This window comes from Onychomys torridus, chromosome 14 (assembly GCF_903995425.1).
Source record: "Onychomys torridus chromosome 14, mOncTor1.1, whole genome shotgun sequence".
Classification (NCBI taxonomy): domain Eukaryota; kingdom Metazoa; phylum Chordata; class Mammalia; order Rodentia; family Cricetidae; genus Onychomys; species Onychomys torridus.
The window spans coordinates 78,138,652-78,161,583 of NC_050456.1; the positions used below are offsets into that span (position 1 = coordinate 78,138,652).

General features: G+C 49.4%; 1 protein-coding gene across 1 annotated transcript; it reads left to right on the top strand.

Annotated features, from left to right (window-relative positions):
* Positions 1–312: 312 nt before the first annotated feature.
* Positions 313–21,592, top strand: Znf839 (zinc finger protein 839). Its single transcript, XM_036206647.1, is given in 10 exon segments — positions 313–605; positions 6,345–7,220; positions 10,657–10,884; positions 14,413–14,505; positions 15,047–15,196; positions 19,303–19,434; positions 19,558–19,693; positions 20,614–20,691; positions 20,694–21,440; positions 21,443–21,592. Coding segments are annotated over 10 exon segments (2,784 nt in total). The 5' UTR covers positions 313–353; the 3' UTR covers positions 21,535–21,592.
* Positions 21,593–22,932: the final 1,340 nt, after the last annotated feature.

Sequence of the window (22,932 nt, forward strand, 5' to 3'; positions counted from 1 at the left end):
GTTCGAGCTCCCGCGCCGCCTAGAACCAGGCGTGGTAGTGCGTGCCTATCACCCCAGATTTATCAGGTGGGGCTAGGAAGACGTTTGAACTTTAGGAGTAGGGGTTAGTGTAGGTCGGGGTCTCTGGAACCCAGAAGAGCTCCAGCCGGGACCCGAGACATCTGACGATCCAACCATTCAAGGCCTCCGGCGGCGTCCTCCGCGAGGGGGCAGCAATTAAGTACAGGATCCGCTTCCAAGCCTCGGAGATGTCTTGGCCTGCCGGGCACTCGTAGATTCCGCCCTGTCCCGGGTGACGCACTTCCGCGCCGCCACTACAAGCGACGCGGGTTCGAGTCCCCGCTTCGGCCACCATGGCGGGCGCGGAAGCGGAGCCCGGGAGTGGCGGCGGCAGTGGCTCGGCTCCTCCGGGCCAGAGCCACAGCGCCGTGCCTGTGGCCCCGCTGGACCCCGAGCAGCTGCGGCGGGTCCTGGAGCAGGTGACTCGGGCGCAGCCACCGCCCTTCGTGCTGCAGGACGCGGCGCAGCGGCTCCGGGACGCGGCCCAGCAGGCCGTCCTGCAGCGGGGACCCGGCGCCGGAGCCCCGCGCCTGCTGCCGCCCCAGGTGAGGCGCCGCGGGGGGTGGAGAGACTCGGAGGTGGCCGGTGTCGCCGGCGTCCGGAACCTAGGACATTCCAGCTCCGCGGAAACGGCGCAGTGATGCTCCCTGCGCGCCCGGCCCTCTTCGGGTCATCCTCCTGCCTCCTCTGCTTCCTGCCCCTCCCAGCCTCCTGGCCTCCGCTTACAGGGCTTTATATTTATGTAGCACTTGTAGGTTCTACACTAAAGGCAAGCGTATCTTTCAACGCCCAGCGGATAGCCTAAGACACGTTCTGGGGGTAACAAGGGAGGACTTTCTAGTGGGTGGTTCCGGAGCCCTGACACTGGAGTCCAGAACTGAGTAGATTAAAAGCAAACATCATAGTGAGTGAGCTCTGCCGGAACGCAGCAGCCCAGACCTGGGACAGAGTTTTAAGCACACACTCTAGTAGTTTGCTGTAGACTTTGGCAAACCCGAGTCCAGTACATTGTCCAGTACAGCAGCAGGTCAACACACGGAGGCACTGTTGGGAGGATCCAGACAGCTCCTGAAACTGGAGGTACTCATGCCAAGTGTAAAAACACATCCTCTTTACCGGCTGGCGTTGGAAATGACAAAACACATCTGACTTTAGAACTGCCAAAAGGGAGAGCTACTTCCACCAGAATAAATACGGTAGAGAGTAGAATGCAGTAGTCTTCAGCATGAGTTTGGATTTGAGGTGGTTTTCGGCTGCATAGGTTTGCTTCCAGTTGGTCATAGAGACTGGACAGCCAGTTGAGGGAATAGTTTAAATTTAAATAAAAAATAAAAAGTTTGGACAGCTGAACCAGCAAGATGACCCAGCTTGGTAAAGGTACACCGTGGGTAAAGGCACTTGCCACCGCCCAAGCCTGGCAACCTCAGCTTGATTCCCAGGAAAAGGTGGAAGCGGAGAACTGACCCCACAAAGTTGTCCCCCGACCTACACACACATCATAAATTTAAGAAAAGTCTGGAGACCTGTGTTGCTAGAGTTTGGTAAGGCAGGATGAATCTGCCTAACAGCGCATTCTAGAAGTGTGCATGAGCCTCTTTGAGCATTGGCTTGTTAGTTTGCAGGAAGGATGGTGCCCCAGATAAGCTTCCTGACTGAAGTGCTGCTGTAGAAGCAAGTGTCTACCCCACAGGCCCTGTCCAGCAAGTCAGGATATGGAACACTACTGGTACAGTCTCCACAAAGTGGCCGCTCCCGTTTAGAGTGCCTCTGCTCTGTGCCACGGGGTGCCACGGTTGTCAGCAGGCACTTGATGGTGTTTTGCTTTTTGTTTATTTATTGGAGATCAGATCTCATTTCTCAGGCTGGCCGCACATTGGACGTGAGACTGAAGATGGCTTTGAATCTCCTTGTTTCTCTGTGTAACTCACTCTGTAGACCAGGCGGGCCTCGAACTCACAGAGATCCGCCTGCCTCTGTGTCCTTGCTGGCATTGAAGGTGTGCACCACCATGGCACACCACCATGCCTGGCTGACTTTGAACTTCTAATACTTCCTCAGCAGGCTCCAGAATGCCTGTACCCCCACACCAAGCTTATGCAGTGCTGGGCGCTGAACTCAGGGTTACTCCGTGGCTAGATAAACACAACTGAGCTGTCTCTCTAGCCCCTGGGGAACCAGCTCAAGAGAGGGCGAGTGACTTTGCCCAGGGTCTCTCAGGCAGCTCTTCTCTAGAGCCTGGTCTTTTTTTTTTTTTTTTAAGATTTATTTATTTACTATGTATACAATGTTCTGTCTGCATATATGGCTGCAGACCAGAAGAGGGCACCAGATCTCTCTTTACAGATGGTTGTGAGCCACCATGTGGTTGCTGGGTATTGAACTCAGGACCACTGAAAGAACAGTCAGTGCTCTTAACCTCTGAGCCATCTCTCCAGCCCCTGAGCCTGGTCTTTTTTACCACACTGCTAAATATGGCCACAACTTTGAATTTGATATGACAGCTTCAGAAAGAGGTAATAATATCATTTCCATCAAATAAAAGCAAAGTCTGCTTGATAGAATTGTGGTTGGTAGCTGATCTGATGGAGATGGTCAAAGCTGAACTTGCAGTAATGTACCTTGGTGGCCTGCTCTGTTGATGACCTTCCAGCATAAACTGTTTCATGAAAACCCAAAGGCCAAGCAGATATGAACTCTGCCCCTAAAGGAGTCTATGAACTAGCCAGAAGGGAAGCATGACCCAGATGATATCTAACCAAGGCCAAAACCTACAGGTACAAAAAGATACATTCAGAAGAAAGGAATAGTTTCTGTCTCAGAACACAAAGCGGTGTTGAAAAGGCAGTATCTGAACTAGATTTGCAAGGACTGGTTCTGCTTGAAAAGGCAGCAGAGGAGAGGCATCATTCCAGGGTATAGTCGGGGCTCACTGATAACCAGGACTGAGGACTCTGGCTCACTGTGGGGACAGTGGCCCAGAAGTATAAGGTGGTGGACACATTCCTCTGGGGTACTTCGGGACTCTGGTCCCCACCTTTCCTGTTCCTGCCCTTCAGGTACACTTCAGTTCTGCTAACACCTGTGTACATCTCATTCATTCTGTGAATCCAATTGTTTTCCCTTAGACCAAGGTGTCTTGCATGTCTGACAAAATCCACTGCAACCTTCAAGGTACCTTACAGATGATCTCTTCTGGGACATTCTCTAACGCCTCTGTTGTATCACTGTGACATTATTATCTGCCCCTGGAGATCTGTCTGCTTTTAGAGTCATCAGTGAAACTTTTGAAAAGACAGCTCTGGGGAATCTGTCCCAGGAGAGAGAAACTTACAGAACTTCAGTAATTGAGGAAGGGCAAGAGAGACCCCAGGGTGAGACCAGGACTTAGCTGATGTTTAGAAATGAGTGCCAGAGGGATTTAGGGACTTATGCTGAATGAAACAGACACAAAGTATCAAGTGCTCCACTCATGGTACACATCTTAAGTCAGTCAGGATATCAGATCAATCAATTAGACCAGTTTCCCTAAAACAAGGTATGCGTGTATGCGTTCATTCTTATGATATCTGGTATATCCTGTAGCAAGAATCTTAAAAGTTCTTATTAATAAAGCCAAACCTGAAGCCAGGTATTGGGGTGAATGCTGGAAGATCAGAGAAGCAGAACAAGCCACAGCCACCTCACCTTGCCAATTCCTCAGCTGATCCTATTTCCTCAGACTGGAAGATTCTGAGTCCTTATCCAAATGAATCTCAGCTGAACTGCTACTCTAAAGCCTAAAAGCTTAACCAGCCAAAAGCTTCTAGTTTCTGGTCTTCATGCTGTATATACCTTTCTGTTTTCTGCCATCACTTCCTGGGATTAAAGGCGTGAGTCACCATGCCTGGCTGTTTCTAGTGTGGCTTTAAACTCACAGAGATCCGGATGGATCTCTGCCTCCTCCCAAGTGATAGGATTAAAGGTGTGTGCGCCACCATTTTCTGGTCTCTATGTCTAGTGGCTGTTCTGTTCTGTGACCCCAGATAAGTTTATTAGGGTCACACAATATTTTGGGGAACACAATATCACCACAATATCCCAAGAGCTTGGAGAAATATTCTGTGTAACTTATAGTGAAGTGGATGAAGCATTGGTTCTTGAAGATGTGCACAGTAAAACTAGCTGTCATTGAGTCAAATGTAGCCCAGGAATTGGGCGCTCACAGGACGTTTGCACCTACTCTATATACTTCTTCATATGCCACAATTACAAAGAGAGTCTGCTGTTTGTAATAGTGTACCAGGCATGCAGACAAGAGGCATTCCAGCTTGACTGCAGTGACAGTTCTATCCTGTGTGATACTGTTGCCAACCCCCCACTGGTAGAGGATTGGGTCTGAAGAGGGTTTGCTGGTCTCAGATCATTGGAGCTGCATCCCCAGCCCTGGAGAAACACAGATATTGTCACACCTTGGGGATGTTCCTGGCATCTGGTGGGTCAAGGCAGAGCAGAGAGGATTTGGGGATGCATCCCAAATCCACCACCCAGTATCCTCCAGTGTACAGGATAGCCTCCCATGACAAGTGGCCAACCAGTCCAGGGTTTTAATTTGTGCTGAGGGTATAAACTCATGACCTGGCTGGTGACCCTCCCTGGAAGAAATGCTAGTTAATTCTGTTCTGCAGGAGCAGGGACCTCTTCTCTCCTGCTGCCCCTGACTCTTCCACTCAGCTCAGTAAGTACTCGTGGGGTGATGTTGAGGGCGGCCCTTTACTTAGGTAGGTGTCTGACCATTACAGACAGCGCTGCCTCAAACCTGGGATCCAGAAAGTGAACTGATGGGTCAAAGAAACAGTTAAGTTTTTGTTGGATTGAAAAACAACAACAAAAACTGTTGAAACTGTAACTTTACTTGTAGGTGTGTGTTCCGGGAGAAACTCAGACATGGAAACACATGCACACTAGTGAGGTTCTGAGCAGATGATAGAAATGGCTAGAAAGCACCTCTCCATCAACAGGACGATGATGAGCTCAGCGTTGCAGAGACAGTGAACTACTTTGAGCTGCATGGATCCACGAGGATGGATTTCTCAAAGGACAACCTCCTTTGAGAGTCTTGAACATGCAGTCAGCCTACAGGAGATGGCTTTGTCTACTTTCTTGATGGTTGATGTTAAGATAGATACATAACATATTGTTATGTAGCCAAGGCCAATCTGTAACCTGTGGCAATTCTCCTGCCTCACCCTCCTGATTGCTGAGGTTACAAGTGTGTATGTCACCACTCCCAAATTGAGATGATACTATTTTGCTTTATGTATTTATTTAAAATAAATATTTAGTTTTATGTATTTATTTAAAATAAATATTTAGTTTTATTTATTTATTTATTTTTGGTTATTTGAGACAGGGTTTCTCTGTGTAACAGCCCTAGCTGTCCTGGAGCTAGCTCTGTAGATCAGGCTGGCCTCGAACTCACAGCGATCCGCCTGCCTCTGCCTCCCGAGTGCTGGGATTACAGGTGTGCGCCACCACTGCCTGGCATGTTTTATCTTTTGAGACAGGATCTCACTGTACCCACGACAGGCCTGAAATTCACAGAGAACTGCTTGTTCTGCCTCCATGGGATTAAATTAATTATGGGATTAAAGATCTGTACTGCCATACTTGACTATGATTTTTTTTTTCTTCTTAAAATTTCTTTTATGTGTATGAGGGCTTTAGATACCCAGGGACTGAAGTGATAGATGTTTGTGAGCTGTGATGTGTGTGTGCTGGGAATTGAACCTAGGTCCTCTGGAAGAACAGCCAGTGCTCTTAACCTCTGAGCCATCTCTCCAGTCATCTTTGATACTGTTATAAAGTTTAAAAAAAAAAAAACAACTGTCAAGAAGGCTGAAGGGATGGCTTAGTGGTTAGGGATGTTTCATGCTCTCCCAGAGGACCTAGTTCTGTTCCTGTCACACATGTTAGCAGCTCACCTGTAACAACTCCAGCTTCAGAGGACCTGATCTCCTCTGGCAGTTTCAGGCACCTGAAACACATAGCTTACATTCAGACAAACACATACACAGACACACACACACACACACACACACACACACACACACCAAAAAATAAAAAAGGGAGGGCTGTAGAGATGGCTCAGTGGTTAAGGGCCTGTGCTGTTCTTTCAGAGGATCCAAGTTCAGTTCTCTGCACCTGCTTTAGGTAGCTCACAGCTTGGGGGCAGGAAGTGAGGGCAGTACAGATGTTGAGAAATGTAATGCTTCTTTTCTTTCTCCCGCTTTCTTTTCGTGTTTAAGCAACTTGAAGCCATTTGTGTCAAGGTGACAGCTGGTGACACAAAGGAAAGGCCAATGCCCCCTCTGGCCACCATCCCACCCAAAACGGCAAGACCAAGTCCGCTACCGGGGAGAAGCTCCAGCCTGGGGCTCTGCGTCTCCGGCCCTCAGCTGCTCAGGGTGCAGGCCCTGGGGAGGACTGGGTCACAGCTGCGCTTCCTCAGAGGTTCCCCTCAACCTCCTGCCCCTCGGGTGCTGGTACAGAAGCCGCTGCCAGCCCTGCAGCCAGTCCCTTCAAGGAGAGGCAAGGCCCCCCAGGCGGCAAATGGGCATGGTGTCACTCTGAGCCCTTTGGCAGCCTCTGACCCGCCTGCCGTAGCCCCTGTCCGGTCCAGTTCAGCACGTCTGTTCATTTCCAGCTTGCACGCAGCACATACCGAGAAGTTGAAGAAATCTTTAAAGGTGAAAACCCGCTCTGGACGGATATCCCGGCCTCCCAAATATAAAGCCAGAGATTATAAATTCATCAAAACAGAGGACTTAGCAGATGGGCACCTGTCAGATTCTGACGACTACTCTGAGCTGAGTGTGGACGAGGAGGAAGAGAGGGAGAAGCCAGGGCGCTTTGACATTGAGGGCTGTGCCCTGAGGCCCAAGGCCTTTAAGTGTCAGACTTGTGAAAAGTCATACATAGGAAAGGGGGGACTGGCGAGGCATTTTAAACTCAACCCAGGCCACGGCCAGCTGGAGCCTGAGCTGTTGCAGTCAGAGGAAGCTAATGGGAGCCTGACCCTGGGGTGCATAGACTCCAAGACCCGAGGCCTGGCTTCCCCCACGCTGCCCACACCAGCTGTTCTCTGCGCAGAAGAGGCAGCGGCAGCGAGGCGTGTCCTGCAGGTAACATTTCTGTTGGTGACTGAGCGGTTATCTGAGCTTTCCCCGACCCTCCTTCAGTTCAATGTTAACAGTGTCAGATGGGGCTCAGGCCCGAGTCCTGAGGGCCCCAGACCCACGGTTGTCACACTGATGCTGAACAAATGGGAGGCGTGTGTCTTTTGCCCGTGGCCCTGCTTGGTGAGAACATTTGGTGAACATGGCCATGGCCATGGTTGTCTAGATCCGATCTGTATGACATGTGGGAAAGGTCAGGTTTGGGGCATAATCCGTAGTGGGAAGAAGTGCCTGCCTGCTGTAGCCTCTTTCCCAGCAGTGGATCAGGGGCTTCTAAGGTGGGTGAAGCTGGTAGCTAGTTTGCTTAACATTAGTACTTTGGGGTCCTGACAGATAACATTTGGGCCCAGGGGATCTGTACTTGGGCCTGGTGGTAGAGTCCTGGGACAGCCTTGTGATAGGATTGGAAATGTTATCTTCCCTTCAGCGTTGGAGTCAACAGTACAGCTACCATTTGTGTTGTGCAGGCATTGGGCAGTCCCTGTGTCAAGGGTGTCAGCTTCTCCTTCATTGTACGCCTCCTCCTCTCTCTGTCTCCCCTCCCCCCACTTCCAGTCAGTCTTAGTGATAAGGACTGCTCTCAAGGACATGGGCTTCGAGGCAGGGGCTGCCACTGGGCCGTGCCTGGACCTGTACCGTTTCTTTTCTTTCTTTCTGAGATCCCCCTGCCTCTGCCTCTGCCTCCCCAGTGCTGGGATTAAAGCCTGTGCCGTACACCCAGCCCTGCACGTTTTCTCAATGAGCACTCCTACTGGATGTGCTGCAGTGAGGCCCAGAGGGGTGACTGATCGAGCCCAGCCCCAGCACTTCTAGGTCTCAGTCCCAAGTGGAGTCAGACCAAAGCTTTTGGCTTCAGAGCCTACACTGTAGCCTTTCATAGAAGGAAAGCTCTAGTCTTGTTATGATTTTTAAAAATTTTATGCACGCACACACACCCTGATGAGGGTCCTGGGAACCAAACTCAGGTCTGGTGGCTCTTAACCACTAAGCCATCTTTCTAGCCCTGGTAAACTTCAATTTTTTATTTTATTTTATTTATTTATTTATTTATTTTGGTTTTTCGAGACAGGGTTTCTCTGTAGCTTTGGTTCCTGTCCTGGACTAGCTCTGTAGACCAGGCTGGCCTCGAACTCACAGAGATCCACCTGCCTCTGCCTCCTGAGTGCTGGGATTACAGGCATGTGCCACCACCGCCCAGCTAAGCTTCAATTTTTGAAAAGCCACTCCGAGCTGGGTGATGGCACATGACTTTAATCCCAGCATTTGAGAGGCAGAAACAGGTGGATCTCTGTGAGTTCAAGGTCAGCCTGGTCTGCAGATCGAGTTCTAGGATAGCCAGGGCTACACAGAGAAATCCTTTCTCAAAAAACAACAACAAAAAACAAAACAAAATTTAAAAAAAGCCATTCTGTTTCTCAAGTTGTATGGAGGCCAGTGGTGTGGTGTTGGAGAGCAGATGGTACCTGTTATGAAGGATTATTGAGCTCTCCCTCTATTTGCCAAAAGTAGGACATAGATTTATGAAGATGGAAGGCATCCTGCCCCTTCTTGACCAGGGGGAACAGAGGCTAACCCCTGAAAACAGCTGTAGATTGCCTGTCTGCCTGGAGAATCTGAACCACAGGTCTCCACGTTAACCAACCAGAATCGGCCAGTTATTTGACTCTCCTAAGTTACTCTGCCCTTTTTTGGTGGTGGTTGTTTTTGTTTCTGAGACAGGGTTTCTTTGTGTAGTCCTGGTTGGCTTGGAACTCACTCTGTAGAGCAGGCTGGCCTGGAGCTCACAGAGATCTGCCTGTCTCAGGAATGCTGCAGTTAAAGACATATGCTACCAAGTTGTTGTTTTTTAAAGATTTTTTTTAAATGTGTATTGGGGTTTTGCCTGCTTGTATATCTGTGTGAGGATGCCCTGGAGTGGGAGTTACATACACTTGTGAGCTGCCATGTGGGTGCCTGGAATTGAACCCGGTCCTTTGGAAGAGCGACCAGTGCTCTTAACCCCTGAGCCTTCACTCCAGCCCCTTGGTTTTGTTTTTTGAGACACGTCCTGTTGACGCTGTCTAGGGGGTGCAGGAATGAGTCCATTTTTTCCTGCCAATTAAACAATTAAAAGGCAGAAAAGAAGTGTTGATGGGAATCTCCGGGTCCCGGCAGAGCCATTGCATGATAGCTGGGGAACTGGGGTTCCCTCTGGGAAATTGGGGTCCCCTCTTAGGCGTCTTAGTCTCATTAACAAAGAATTTAAGAACTGATACAAGCAAAGCTCGAGGACAGTTTACTCGAGTTTAAAGAAGGCCCAGGGAAGGCAAACTAAGGAGATGGAGAAGAGAGGAACAAAAGCCGGGCTGCTGGAGATGAGGCAGCCCGGGGTGGAGCTGCATGTGGGGAGGGGGGGGCTGCAGGGGGGGGGGGCGCATGTGGGGAGGGGAGCCCCAGAGAACCAGTAAGAAGCCCAGAATGTTTCTCAGGAAGTCTAAGATCAGACTTGGGCTTTGGGCAGCACTGGAAAGAAAAGGTCAGAAGAGGAGGAGGAGGAGGAAGAGAAGATAGTTGTTCTTCTGAGTTCAGAAGGGGCACACGCAGTTGAACCTCATGGTGGTGGCCCTGCTAATGGCAACTGCACTGGCAAGTGGGAATTCTGGAATTCTAAGCTGAGCCCATCTTCGTGGGCTTAGTTCCCTAGCCAAATTCCCAACTTACTCCGTCACAACATTTCCACCTAGTGGCTTCCTCCCTTCCCCTTTTTAATTAATTTAATGTTATGTGTTACGGGTATTTTCTTTACATGTATGTCTGTGCACCATGTGTGTGCATTTTGTCCTAAGAGGGCATTGGGTCCCTGGAACTGGAGTCACAAATGGTTGTGAGCCACCACATGGGTGCTGGGATTAGAGCTCTGGTTTCTGGAAGAGCAGCCCAGCACTGTTGACTCCTGAGCCATCCCTCCAGCCTCGTGGATTCCGTTCTTTTGTTGTTGTTTTGTTTTATTTTTCCAGACAGGGTCTCACAATGCATGTAGCTCTGGCTGTCCTAGAACTGTGTAACCAGGCTGAACTTGAACTCACAGAGATCCTGGCCTCTGCCTCCTTTCCCCAACAGGGAAAGTTTAAATGTATAATTGTAGTTACAGAATGTTAACTAAAGAAAAGTGGTGTTGAAAATGTATAATTGTAGTTACAGAATGTTAACTAAAGAAAAGTGGTGTTGAAAATGTATAATTGTAGTTACAGAATGTTAACTAAAGAAAAGTGGTGTTGAAAGTTCTTTGCATTTAACTAGACTTTTTTTTTTTTTTTTGCTGTAAGGTTTGCATGATGGCATATAGTGTATGACTTTTCAAAATCTCCTTTTGTTTTGTTTTTGGGTGTGCAACACTATCTAGAATGGTCAGCCTGCTGAAGTTGAAGAGACAGTGGTACCTGAATCAGAAAGTAGAAGTCCCCCAGCACTTCTGAGACCAAAGAAATACCTAGAACCTAGGAATGGAAGTTGGGCAAGCCAGGCAGAGTCCAGCCCAGCCAGCCTCCAGCAGAGCGGAGGTGTCCCACCAAACAGCGACAGTGCTGCGCCTTCAGGGCTGAGCCTCTCCAGGGAAGTGCAGCTCCGGGAGGTAACTTGCTCTGATACAGTGTGCTTGAAGCATGCATGTGATGCAGTCTGTAACAACTTCCTACCCGCCTTCCCTGTTTCTTGTTTGTTTGGAGACAGGCTCACAGTGTGTAGGCTCCCTCTAGCCTTGATCTCTCAGTCTATTTGCTTCAGTCTCCTGAGTGCTGGTCTTACAGGTCTGGGCCAGCATCCCTGGCACACTGTCAGGTTTCTGAAGTTAAAAGTAAAATACCAACATCCTAGCCTCGTGTAGTGGTGCACACTAGAAACACCAGCACTCGGGAGGCTGAAGCAAGAGGGTTGAGAGTTCCAGGCCATGGGGCTAGAGAGTTGGCTCAGTGGTTAAGACTTAGGTTTCTAGAGAGTGGTTTTCCTAGAACATGCCTTAGGCACAATGTGATGTTACAAATTGCAACTTTGCTCCATTCCCTTGTGTCCTGGCAATGTTGGATGATTGACTGTTGAGATGTGAGATAGAAAGAACCTTTGGAGTTAGTGGTTGGCATTAGCATCAGCACCGATTATAGAGCATTTTCTGTGAGGGAGCTCAGCTCCACTCCTTCCGTGTTTCTGCTAAGCACTGAGTCAGCCTCCTCTCGTTTATCTTACAGCGGTCTCCCACCTTAACAGATGAGCAGCTGAAACCCCAGGAAAGCAAGTTGCTCAGGGTGGCTTCAGGCCAGAACGAGAGTCCAGGTGTCAGGGGCAGTGAGGCTGGCCCAAACTCTGCATAAATGCCTGTGGTAGCACTCTGTCCTCCTGACAAGACCCTCTCTGTCCTACAGTTGAGTGATTGCTGTGAGCAGGGACACTCTGACTCTCTTAGATGAGAATCCCCACCCCCAGAAGTTCACATTTATTTGTACACGAACTGTGTGCCCATAACAGATCAGACCCAGCTCTGGTTATGGAGGTTATGGAGGGGCAGTATGTATAAACTAGACATAGCGGCCACTCTGGCAGGAAGTAGGGACAGTGATGGTCATAGCTCTTGGGTGATGTTCTCACTGAGCTAACACTAAAGAGGTGACAGCTGTCCAAAACTTGCCCAGAGTTTAAGTCATGGCAAGGTAACACCTTATAAACCGACCTTCCTGCTCATCCATAGAGCTGAACCCATAAGGTTGTATTTTCCTAAGAGCTTTTGAAGGTTGAAGTTAAACATACTTATTTAGTGCATGTGCATGTATGCACGAGAGTGGCTTGCGCAGGCATTCATGTGCAACTGTGGGTATGTGGGGATCAACTTTACAGAGTTGGTTCTCTGCTTCCACTTCCACCTGGGTTCTGGGGATGGAACTCATGTGCCAGGCTTGCGCGGCTGAGCTATCCTGCAGGCCCTGTAGTGAAAGACTTTTGTCCTGCCAATAAGTTATTTCTTTAGCTTCTCTGGTCCCCTCAGGTATTGGCAGCTCCTGAGTACTCTCTCTAGGCCTGGGCCACATGACTGCCCCACACCTCACACACTTGGTGTTTCCAATCTGCAGATTCCCATGTTTGTACTTGCTGATTAGACCTGCCCCTGGAGCCTCACATTTCTCATCAGAAAACTCACCAGGGGCTGGGCATACACCTTTGATCTCAGGACTTGAGGCAGAAGCAGTCAGATCTCTGGGACTTCAAGGCCAGCCAGGGCTACATAGTGAAATACTTTCTCCAACAAAACCAATCCCACCCCAAAAGAAAGAAAACTCTCTACCTGGGTGGGCTGTGTACTACCCTATCCTCCATGTTATGGAGAGTGCACCAGCTGGTGTCCCGTCTAGCCTTGCGATATGGAGGGCCCCTAGGTGCTCCAGTTAGAAGCCCCATCTCTTCTTCTCTTTCTCCTCTCCCCTCCTCTCCCTTCCCTTCCTCTTCCTTGTTTTTGATTAGGTTTTTTTTTTTTTTTTGGTTTGGTTGTTGGGTTTTTTTTTTGTTTGTTTGCTTTGGTTTTTTTTTTTCAAAGGTTTATTTATATTTAATGTGCACTGGAGTTTTGCCTGTATATATTCTGTGTGAGGGTGTTGGATCCCCTGGAACTGGAGTTACAGTTGTGAGCTGCCATGTGGGAATTGAACCTGGGTCCTCTGGAAGAGCAGCCAGTGCTCTTGGCCACTGAGCCATTTCTCCAGCCCCCTGAAGGAATCTGTGATTTTTATTTTTTTATTTTTATTTTTTTTAGGTTTTTTGAGACTGGGTTTCTCTGTGTAGTTTTAGTGTCTGTCCTAGATCTTGCTCTGTAGACCAGGCTGGCCTTGAACTCACAGAGATCCACCTGGCTCTGCCTCCTAGTGCTGGGATTACAGGCATGTGCCACCACTGCCCAGCTCTTTTTTCATTTTATTAAAAAAATATAACTCAGGAGTAAATATTAGGGAATAAACTTGAGAGACCCACAGAGCAACAGAGACATGAACATCTGTCTCTCCCCACTTCCTGGATCGAAGAGACCACCAGCACTTGTTTAGTTTTTTGAGACATTGTTCACTGTGTAGCCCAGGCTGGCCTCAAACTTCCATTATGGAGTCCAGGCTGGCCCTGCCAATCTTTCTACCTCAAGCTTTCCAAGTGTTTGAGCTTATAGGCTAAGCTGCTACCCTGGCTCTGCCTCTTTCTTCTCTCTGACCCACCCACATCCCTATCTTGGACCTGATAGGCTCTCTCCGTGCCTGTCTGCTGCATCTCCCTTGTTAACAAGTCCTCTCCTTCTTGCTTTTATGTTGTTGTTGCCCTTGTTGCTGTGCCCCCTGCAGACCCACACCCTCCTCTCCTTGTACCACCTGCCTAAAACCTCCTTCCAGCACCAGGCACTTTGATGCATACTGGTAATCCCCAGAGGACTAAGGCCTGAGGCCCATTTAAGACTAAACCTTGAGGCTGACCTAGGCAACATAGCAACACCCAACCTTTAACAGAGCATAACCTCCTTCCGTATGCCACCCCTGGAAGGAAATCTAACTCTTTGGGCTTCTCCCAGCCTAGCATGGGCTGCTTTTCCACCCATCTGCCTGCCTGCCTGCCTGCCAGTCCTGGGTACTGCCTGCAGCTGTGTGGCCCTCCTCTGCAGCTGTGTGGCCCTCCTCTGCAGCTGTGTGGCCCTCCTCTGCAGCTGTGTGGCCCTCCTCTGCAGCTGTGTGCCCTCCTCTGCAGCTGTGTGCCCCCCTCTGCAGCTGTGGCTCTCCTCTGCAGCTGTGTGGCCCTCCTCTGCAGCTGTGTGCTTTCCTCTGCAGCTGTGTGCCCTCCTCTGCAGCTGTGTGGCCCTCCTCTGCAGCTGTGTGCCCTCCTCTGCAGCTGTGTGGCCCTCCTCTGCAGCTGTGTGCCCTCCTCTGCAGCTGTGTGCCCTCCTCTGCAGCCGTGTGCCCTCCTCTGCACCTGAGCCCCTGGCACTTGTAGTTGGCCGCTTCTCCTGTAGGGCAGCGTATTTGAAGCTAGAATTGACCATGCGGTTCTATTGTTGGGCAACAGCGTGAAACTGCACAGCTGGATTCTGGGGATCTTTCTGCCCAAGTCACACCAACTCCAGTCTAAGGTGGCCAACTCTTTGCAGGCTCTCAAGCAGTGTGGCCGAGAGGAGCTGGTGGAATTGGTCCTGCCTCAGCTGGCTCAGGTGGTGACCCTGTATGAACTTCTTGTGGTGAAGGTGAGACCCTGTAGTATGTCAAGTTAGAGGTTAACTTGAGCATAGCATGAGCTGGCCTCCCTACTTTAGAATGCAGCAGGCCATTTGGAATAGTTTATTTTCCTTCCTGAGGACAGAACTGAAGAGAGCTCTAGTCCCAGAGCCTGTCTGTGGGTGTCTCAGCAAGCCACTGTTAACTCCCTGACGACTTGAACTTTGTGAGGGAGCAAGTAGGTGAGAAAACCATGGTGGCCTTAGGAGCTAAAGGTGCCTTTTTGCCAACTGTATGCTCCCTGTGGGGTCACCCTAGTCCCAGGGTTTGTGGCCTTCACCCTACGGGTTTGTTTCCTGACAACACCCCCAAGCTGGCCTCTCCGAGCTGCGCATGGTGGTGGCACATGGTGGTGGCATACATGGGCACCACTAGGAAGTAGAGGAAGTGGAAGTGCTGGCCACTGAGCACTAGAGGGGTGAGGCGCTCAGCTCCCTCCGTCTCCAGGGTTATTTTCTGCCGTCCCTGTCATTACCTCCCTTGAACTCTGCTCATCTTCATCTTCAAAAGGTTGAGAGAAGTCCCGGAGCGAAGCCTATCTTTCCTGCTGTGTACAAGGAGTTTGAAGAGTTGTATGACGTGGTGAAGAGAATGTGTCAGGATTACCTCAGCAGCTCTGGCCTGTGTTCTCAGGAGCCCCTGGAGATAAACAATGACGAGGTGCCATCTTGAGGGGCAAAGCATTGCTCTTAGTTAGCGAAGGGAAGGAGTCTGTGAACAAGGGAGGGTGTTGTTAGTAAGACATCTTCATACTTAGCCACTGGGTGGCCTTGTCCTGTCCAGTGAAGTTTTTGTTTTATTAATATGGGACTGTGAACCCACCAGGAACTGAACATTGTAATAGCTCAAAGAAAACCAAGAACACCACAGTCCCCTATGCCTTGATACCAGCAGGGGTAGCACCACAGTCCCCGTGCACTGATGTTCAGGGTTCTCTCTCTCTCTCTCTCTCTCTCTCTCTCTCTCTCTCTCTCTCTCTCTTTCTCTTTTTGAGATGGGGTTTCACTGTGTTTTATAGCCCTGGCTGTCTTGGAACTCACTCTATAGACCGGGCTGGCCTCAAACTCAGAGATCCATCTGTCTCTGCTTCCCAAGTGCTGGGATTAAAGGTGTGGGCCCCCTGCCAGCTTCTTTCTTTTTTAAAAAAGCATTTATTAGATTTATCCTCTGTGTATGATGTTTGCCTACATCTATACCTGTGTTCCATGTTTGTACCTGGTGGTCAGGGAGGACAGGAGAGGGTGTTGTATCCAGTAAGATTAGAGTTACAGGTAGTTGTGAGCCACCAGGTGGGTGCTGGAAACAGAACCCGGAGGCCTCTGCCAGAGTGGCGGGTGCACTCACCTATGGACCGCTCTCTCTGGGGCCTGGTTTCCTGTGTATCACAAGGCTAGTACTTATGTCTCTGGTTGTTTTGAGGCAATTCTTATGTCATCACCCTGCTGCCTTTGGCTAGGTTGAGCTTTTTTCAAAACATAAGTTTGAGGCTAAGATGGCCTGACTTGTTTCGGATAGATTTCTTTTAGAACTCAGCTCTGGCCCCACTGTGTACGAAGCAAACCCCCTCGCCAGCCCTGACAGACCTGCACCCGCCCCTGGGTCTCAGTGACCTCCTCTGATTTAAGTGGTACTTTCTGGCTCTCACACTGCTGCCAAGGAGCAACATAGTCTCCTGTATTTAAAACAAACTGTTACACAGGTAGTGTAGTGCTTAGAAAGGCAGTGTGGAGGCCTGGAGAGATGGCTCAGCAGTTAAGGGTACTTCCTGATCTTGCAGAGGACCCAGGTTCAATTCCTAGAACTCACATGGTGGCTCACAATCACCTGTAACTCCAGTTCCAGGGCATCGGATATCTTCTTCTGACCTCCAGGAGCAACAGGCGTGCACACAGTGCACTGGCATATATATGTGAGCAAAACATTCATACGCTTAAATAAATAAGTCTTAAAAAGAAAAGAGGCTGTGTGGCCCATAGCTGCCTTTCCTTCCCACTAACCTGATGGAGCTTCCTGTGTGTCCATTCCCATGGCAGCTACCTCGGTCTGTGCTGCGATAGGGTGTCTTACCACTTTTCTGTTGCTGTGATAAAACCCCATGAGCAAGGCGACTTATTTTTAAAAAAGCATTGGGCTGGGTGGTGGTGACGCACGCCCTTAATCCCAGCACTCAGGAGGAAGAGGCAGGTGGATCTCTGTGAGTTCCAGGATGACCAATGCTACATAGAGAAACCCTGTCTCAAAAAACAGAATAACAAAAGTAAATAAATAAAAATAAATAAAGCATTTAATTGACTTGTTTTTTCAGAGAGTAGAGCCCATGATGGTGCAGCAAAGGCATGAGGGCAGGAGCGCCTAAGAGCTCACCTTTTGGTGTGTTTTTTTTCATTAATTACATTAATTATATTGATTTCTTACATTCATGATACTATGCCTGATACAACTGTCCATTTGTGGGGCTTTTCCATCACTCAAAACAAGAGCTCACATTCTGATCCACAAGCGGGAGGCAGAGAGGACGTTGAGAATGGCGTGAGTCTTCTGAAACCTCAAGCTTACCCCAGTGACACAGCCCCGCAACAAGACCACACCTCCTAGTCCTCAGACAGTTCCACCTCTGAGCCTGGGGGGCTGTTCTCCTTCAGACCGTCACGGTTGGATGGCTGGTTTGGGGCTTTTTGGGTGGTTGGGGGGGGCTGTTACTGGTCACCATTGTTAGTCTTGAATTTTCTATGTAGAGAAGGATGACCTTGGACTCTAAAAAATTATTTTATATGTATGGGTGTTTTGTCTGCACAAATTATGGTTTTGATTGAGACGATAAAGCACTGTGACCAAAACCTGGGAGAAAGGTGTTTATTTCAGCTTATAACACACACTCCACTACTGAGGACAGGAAACTGGAGGCAGGAGCTGAAGCAGAGGCCGGGAAGGATGCTGCTGCTTACCGGCTTGCTCCCCATCGATTGCTCAGCCTGATTTCTTTTCTTTCTTTCTTTTTGAGGGAGTGGTTTGAGACGGGTTTCTCTGTGTAGTTTTTGGTGCCTATTCTGGATCTCACTCTGTAGTCCAGGCTGGCCTCTGGCTCTGCCTCCCGAGTGCTGGGATTGAAGGCGTGTGCCACCACCGCCTGGCATCAGCCTGATTTCTTATATCATCCAGGACCACTTTCCTAGAACCTGGGCTCTCCCACATCAATCCTTAATCAGAAAAATTCCCCAGAGTCTCACCTACAGGTTAGTTTTATAGAGACATTTTTTTCAATTAAGGTTACCTCTTCCTGGCTATGTCTAGGTGTGTGTCACACTGACACACAACCAACCAGCACATTGTATGTCTTGTACTCTGTGGGTGCCTGATGCCTGAAGAGGACGTCAGGTCTCCTGGTCTGGAGTTGTAGATTGTTGTTACCTGCCATCTGGGTGCTGGGAATTGAACCCAGGTCCTCTGGAAGAGCAAAGGATACTCTTAACTACTGAGCTTAACTACTCTTCAGTCTCAACCTTGAACTTGTGATTTTCTTGCCTCTACCTCTGAGTGCTGAGATTACCATTTTTCCCACTGTGTCCTGTGTATGTGGTCCTGGAAATCAAACTCAGCCTAGTGAATTCCAGGCAAGTGCTCCACCGACTTACTTACATTCCCAACCCTGAATATATTCCTAACGAGCCTTTGGATTTTTAAAATTATGTATTATAAATATAATGGATTATTTTTCAAAGCCTTTTACAGATTCCCCATAGATGACAATAGTCACTCATGTTGTGATTATTTTTATTTTATGTGTCTTTTAGAGCAGTGGCCATGGCTTACACGTACCAAGCCAAATTTTCTCCATTAGTTGTGTTTTGCTGGCCTTCCTACTGGTCCTCACCCTGTCTCACAGGGTGTTCTCTTGATTTGGTTTTTGTTTTTTTGAGACAGGGTTTCTCTGTGTAACTTTGGAGCCTGTCCTGGAACTCACTCTGTAGACCAGGCTGGCCTCGAATTCACTCTGCCTCCAAAGTGCTGGGATTAAAAGTATGTGCCACCACCTGGTGGGTGTTCTCTTTATAAATTCCAGTGTAAACTGTCTCTACCCTTTACATTTGGTATACACACACACACACACACACACACACACACACACATACACACTTTTTTTTTTTTTTTTTTTGAGACAGGGTTTCTCTGTGTAGCTTTGCACCTTCCCTGGAACTCACTTGGTAGCCCAGGCTGGCTTCGAACTCACAGAGATCCACCTGGCTCTGCCTCCCAAGTGCTGGGATTAAAGGCATGCGCCGCCGCCGCCGCCGCCGCCGCCGCCGCCGCCGCCACCACCACCACCACCACCACCACCACCCGGCAAACACACACATTTTGTAAGTAGAAGCCATACTGAGTCTCACAGAAACCTTGTAAGGCAGCTGAAACTTGGAGCCAGATGAGGGGAGCTTTAGGAGGCAGATGGGGGAGGAAGAGATGAGTAAGAATTGAAAGAGAAGGGAAAGAACAACTGGCAAGAGAGGAACCGTGGTCGCATCAGCTTTAGTGGGACAACAGTGAGGAGAGGTTCAACTCCTCCTGACACAGGTCCTGCTGGCTGTGCTGATGGTGCGCTCCACCTGAGCTGCTCCACAGAACTTTGTATCTGTTGTCTTTCTCCTTGTTAACTTCATTTCCCTGTGCAAAGGGACCTCCTGGATTTCCCCTCAGGCATAGACATAGGAATTGACACACTTGTACAACATCTGCTCTAAGCCAAATTTATTTCTCCTGTTCCCCTTCAGGTTGCCAGGTCATTAGGAATCACAGAATTCCTGAGGAAGAAAGAGACACAACCGAGCAGTGCACCGGAGTGCTCCAGCCTGAAGCTGGAGGAAGCCAGTGGACAGAAGAGGGAGAGGGAGCAGGGTGTGGTGGTAAGTGGTACCGTGTTGAGCATCTGTGTAGATGTCGGAGGCATGATCTGGCCTTGCCAGTCCCAGTTTCTCTGCCTCTCTAGGCTGTTTCTGCTCTCAGATAAGGGAGTCTTTTCTCTGCAGGCCACAGAGGAAGGGCTGGCCACAGTGAAGAAGGCCCGGACAGCAGCTCTGCCCACAGATGTCCCTGAGTGTCCTGCCGCCATCAGTGGATGCCCGCAGGAGCCTGGGTCCTCATGTGCTCCATTCACCAGCAAGGGTAAATCACATATTTTGTGGGTTGCCCCATACTCAGTGGTCTTACTGGCAGGCACAGATGCACCCAAGGGTCATCACTGGCTAGTAGACTCAGGCTGGTCTGAGAGGTTGGGCAGAGTTGGGTCCCAAGGACACATGTATCTGTGGCTTAGCATCTGAGACACGGCTGCACTGAACACTTGAAAAGAAGACATTCTGGCTTTAATTCTGGCTGTAACGGGATCCTGTCTACTAGGTACTTTGAACATACAGCATTGGCAGTACTCACATGCCTCTGCAAAGACTTACCAGGACTATCTGATTTCTGGCCTGATGCTAAGGTCTTCAATGGAAGAGGCCATGCCCGTTTTAGACCATCTGTGTAGCTCTGCCCTCGGGGAAGGCAGTTGTATTCAGTGGGCACAGTGAACCCTCTAGCACAGTGGGGAGCACGCCCCGTGCTTAGGCACTTTCCCCTTGTAGCTTCATCTGGACTTTGCAGTTAGTGATCTAATTACAGTTCACTTCCTCTCAGCAAGTGGTCCTACATTCCTGAGGCTGAGTGACAGGGTCCTTGACTTCAAGACCGGGGCTCTTGGCTGGGTACCTGGGAAGGTTATGTTGAAATAACCTTCCAGGATTTCCAGGGGTGGGGTTGGGGTAGGGGTTGTCCATGGATCTGTTTTGAAAGGCCTCTCTTTCCCCTGGGCTCCCCTCCAGAAACCCACTGTTCATTCATTCAGTGGAGTCAGCCTGCAAAACTCTCTGGGAACATGTTTTTGATACAAAATCTACCTTTGTGAATAGATACAGTATCAATAAAAACCTTTGCTTAGCCCAAGTAGCAAAGAGAATCTGCATTACTGCTTCTTTGAAGACAGTTCATTTGGACCAGCTCATTGCGTGATGAGGAAGTGACTGTTGTTTTCCTGTACCATCCAGGTTCTGCCCCTGCAGCCATTGAGAAGTCTTCTCCCTGCTCTGAAGGAAGCTGTGGGGAGATGGCTCCTGGAGTGGACCGTCTGCAGGCCAGCAGCTTTCAGTGATGCCATCTGCTGACTTTGAAGCCAGGAGTGGCTCTGCAGACCCTGCTCTTCTGTGTCAGCATGTCAGTAGGTCAGTTTTTTATCCCCAGGTGGCAGAGCCCAGAGAGCTGCCCCCAGCCCAGATGTCAGTGTTTTCTGAAGAGAATGCTCCAGAACACACCGTAGAGCAGGATTCTGGGGCCATCCAGAGGAGCAATGGTGTCTGTGGTAACCCATCATCAGGTGGAGGAGTGGAGTCCCTGCTTCTTGGAGAATCAGGAAATGCAGAGGCAGGAGACTTCAGCGAAATGAGCCCACCCCACCGGAGTGGGCAGCAGGCCAGCCCCAGCCATGCCCTGCCTGCAGAGGCTGTAGCCTTCCCACTCCAGAACATCTTGCCTGTGAATGTCTTGCCAGCTGCCTGTGTTTTCAAGACTGTGACCAAGCCAGAGCCTCATTCCGGACCAGATGGATCACTGTCCACTAGTGGGGGTCCCAGTGTGGGGAGCAAAGCTGGGGATGTAAGCCAGTTCCTCTCTAGGAGGGAGGCGGATGGCCAGAGAGAGCCAGAGACTGTGGCTGCTGTGGGGGAAGCCCTGGCTTTTGAGATTTCTGATGTGTGCCAGGAAGTGTTGTCTCAGGGACAGGAGCAGATTTTTATTCGGACTTCCAGTGGGCTTATTTTGTCCCATCCAAGTACCATCCAAGTGTCTCAGGAAGAGAACGCCATCTTAGAGACTAACGCGGGGGTTCTGTCTTGAGGTTTGACCCGCCAGAAGGAGTTGCTCTTGAAGCCATGGGGGCCTTCCACACTGCAGAGGCAGAGCCCTCTCAGTGACCAGGAGTCGTGTGCATGTGCGTGTGCGTGTACATGTGTGTGTGTGTGTGTGTGTGTGTGTGTGTGTGTGTGTGTGTACACGCGCAAGTAGGGTGTTGTTTTTTGGTCTCATGTAGCCCAGACTGGCCTTGAACTCCTAATCTGTCTTCCTCCATCTCCTGAGTGGTGACAGGGATGCCCCACCATGCTGGGCAGAACTTTGAACCTATATTTGTATGGATTTTACCTAGAGAAGGTCTATTTCAAGAAGTATGTATTTTTCTAATGTGAATACTAACACAAATGAGCCATTTATTTATCATGAATAATGTCTGCTCTATCTTTTTCTAAGGAGCTCATCACAATAATGGTACATACATATTTTTATTGTCTGTTTTTGGAAGCAGGGTTTGGCACAGCCCAGGCTGGCCTTGAACTCATGATCCTTCTGCCTCAGCCCAAGGCTGGGGTTACAGGTGTGTTCCCATGGCAGATGTAGACCCCTCTTACATAGCTTGCTGCTACTGCAGTTAAGGCCATTCCACTTTCATTTACCAGCCTTGCACCCACTTCCGTATCATGCCTGCCCCTTCCCTCCTGGTGTTGTCCTCTGTACTTCTGGATTCAGTTAGAAAACTTGAAAATTCAAAAGCTAGCCATTTTGGCAGCATTCTAATGAGACATTAAAAAAAAAAAGTCATTTCTATTTGTTTTGTTAGTGTCCATGGGGATTGAACCCAGAGCCTTGAAATTGCCAGGCAAGGCTCTGTCCCTGGGCTTCATCCCTAAGACAGGCCTAAGCAGGCCTCAAGTCTGTGGCCTTCCTCTGTTAGCATCTGTAGCAACAGCAATGATAGGCTGTACAATCAGGGTTTTTCTTTTCTTCTCTTTTTTTTTTTTTGAGAAGGGACTATGTAGTTCTAGCCGTCCTGGAACTCACTACCTAGACCAGCAGGCTGGCTTCAAACTCAGAGATTCACCTGCCTCTGCTTCCTCAGTGTTGGGATTAACGGCGTGGGCCACCACACCCGGCTTCCTCCATCTCTATATGGATTCCAGGGAAGGAACTCAGGTTGCCAGACTTCATGGCAAGTACCTTTACCCACTGAGCCATCTCACCAACCCTCCGCTTAGGGTTGTTGTTTTTCCCTCTAAGACTGAGCCTTGCTGTATAGCTCAGGTTGGCCTTCAACTTAGTGTCCTCCTGCCGCCGCCGCTTCTGCAGTATCGGGATGACAAGCTCCGTCTGTTTGCTCTTCGTCACGAGGGAAGGGCTTTTGTGACAGGATGGTTTACTGGGGTCTGCAGAAACCTGGAGCTCATTGAAAACCCTGGTACTTTGATGTCCCAGCTGTAAAGTAACTTCTCAGGATTGCTTTGAGGGTTTCCATGGCTACATGGTGGGCCAAAGGCCATTTG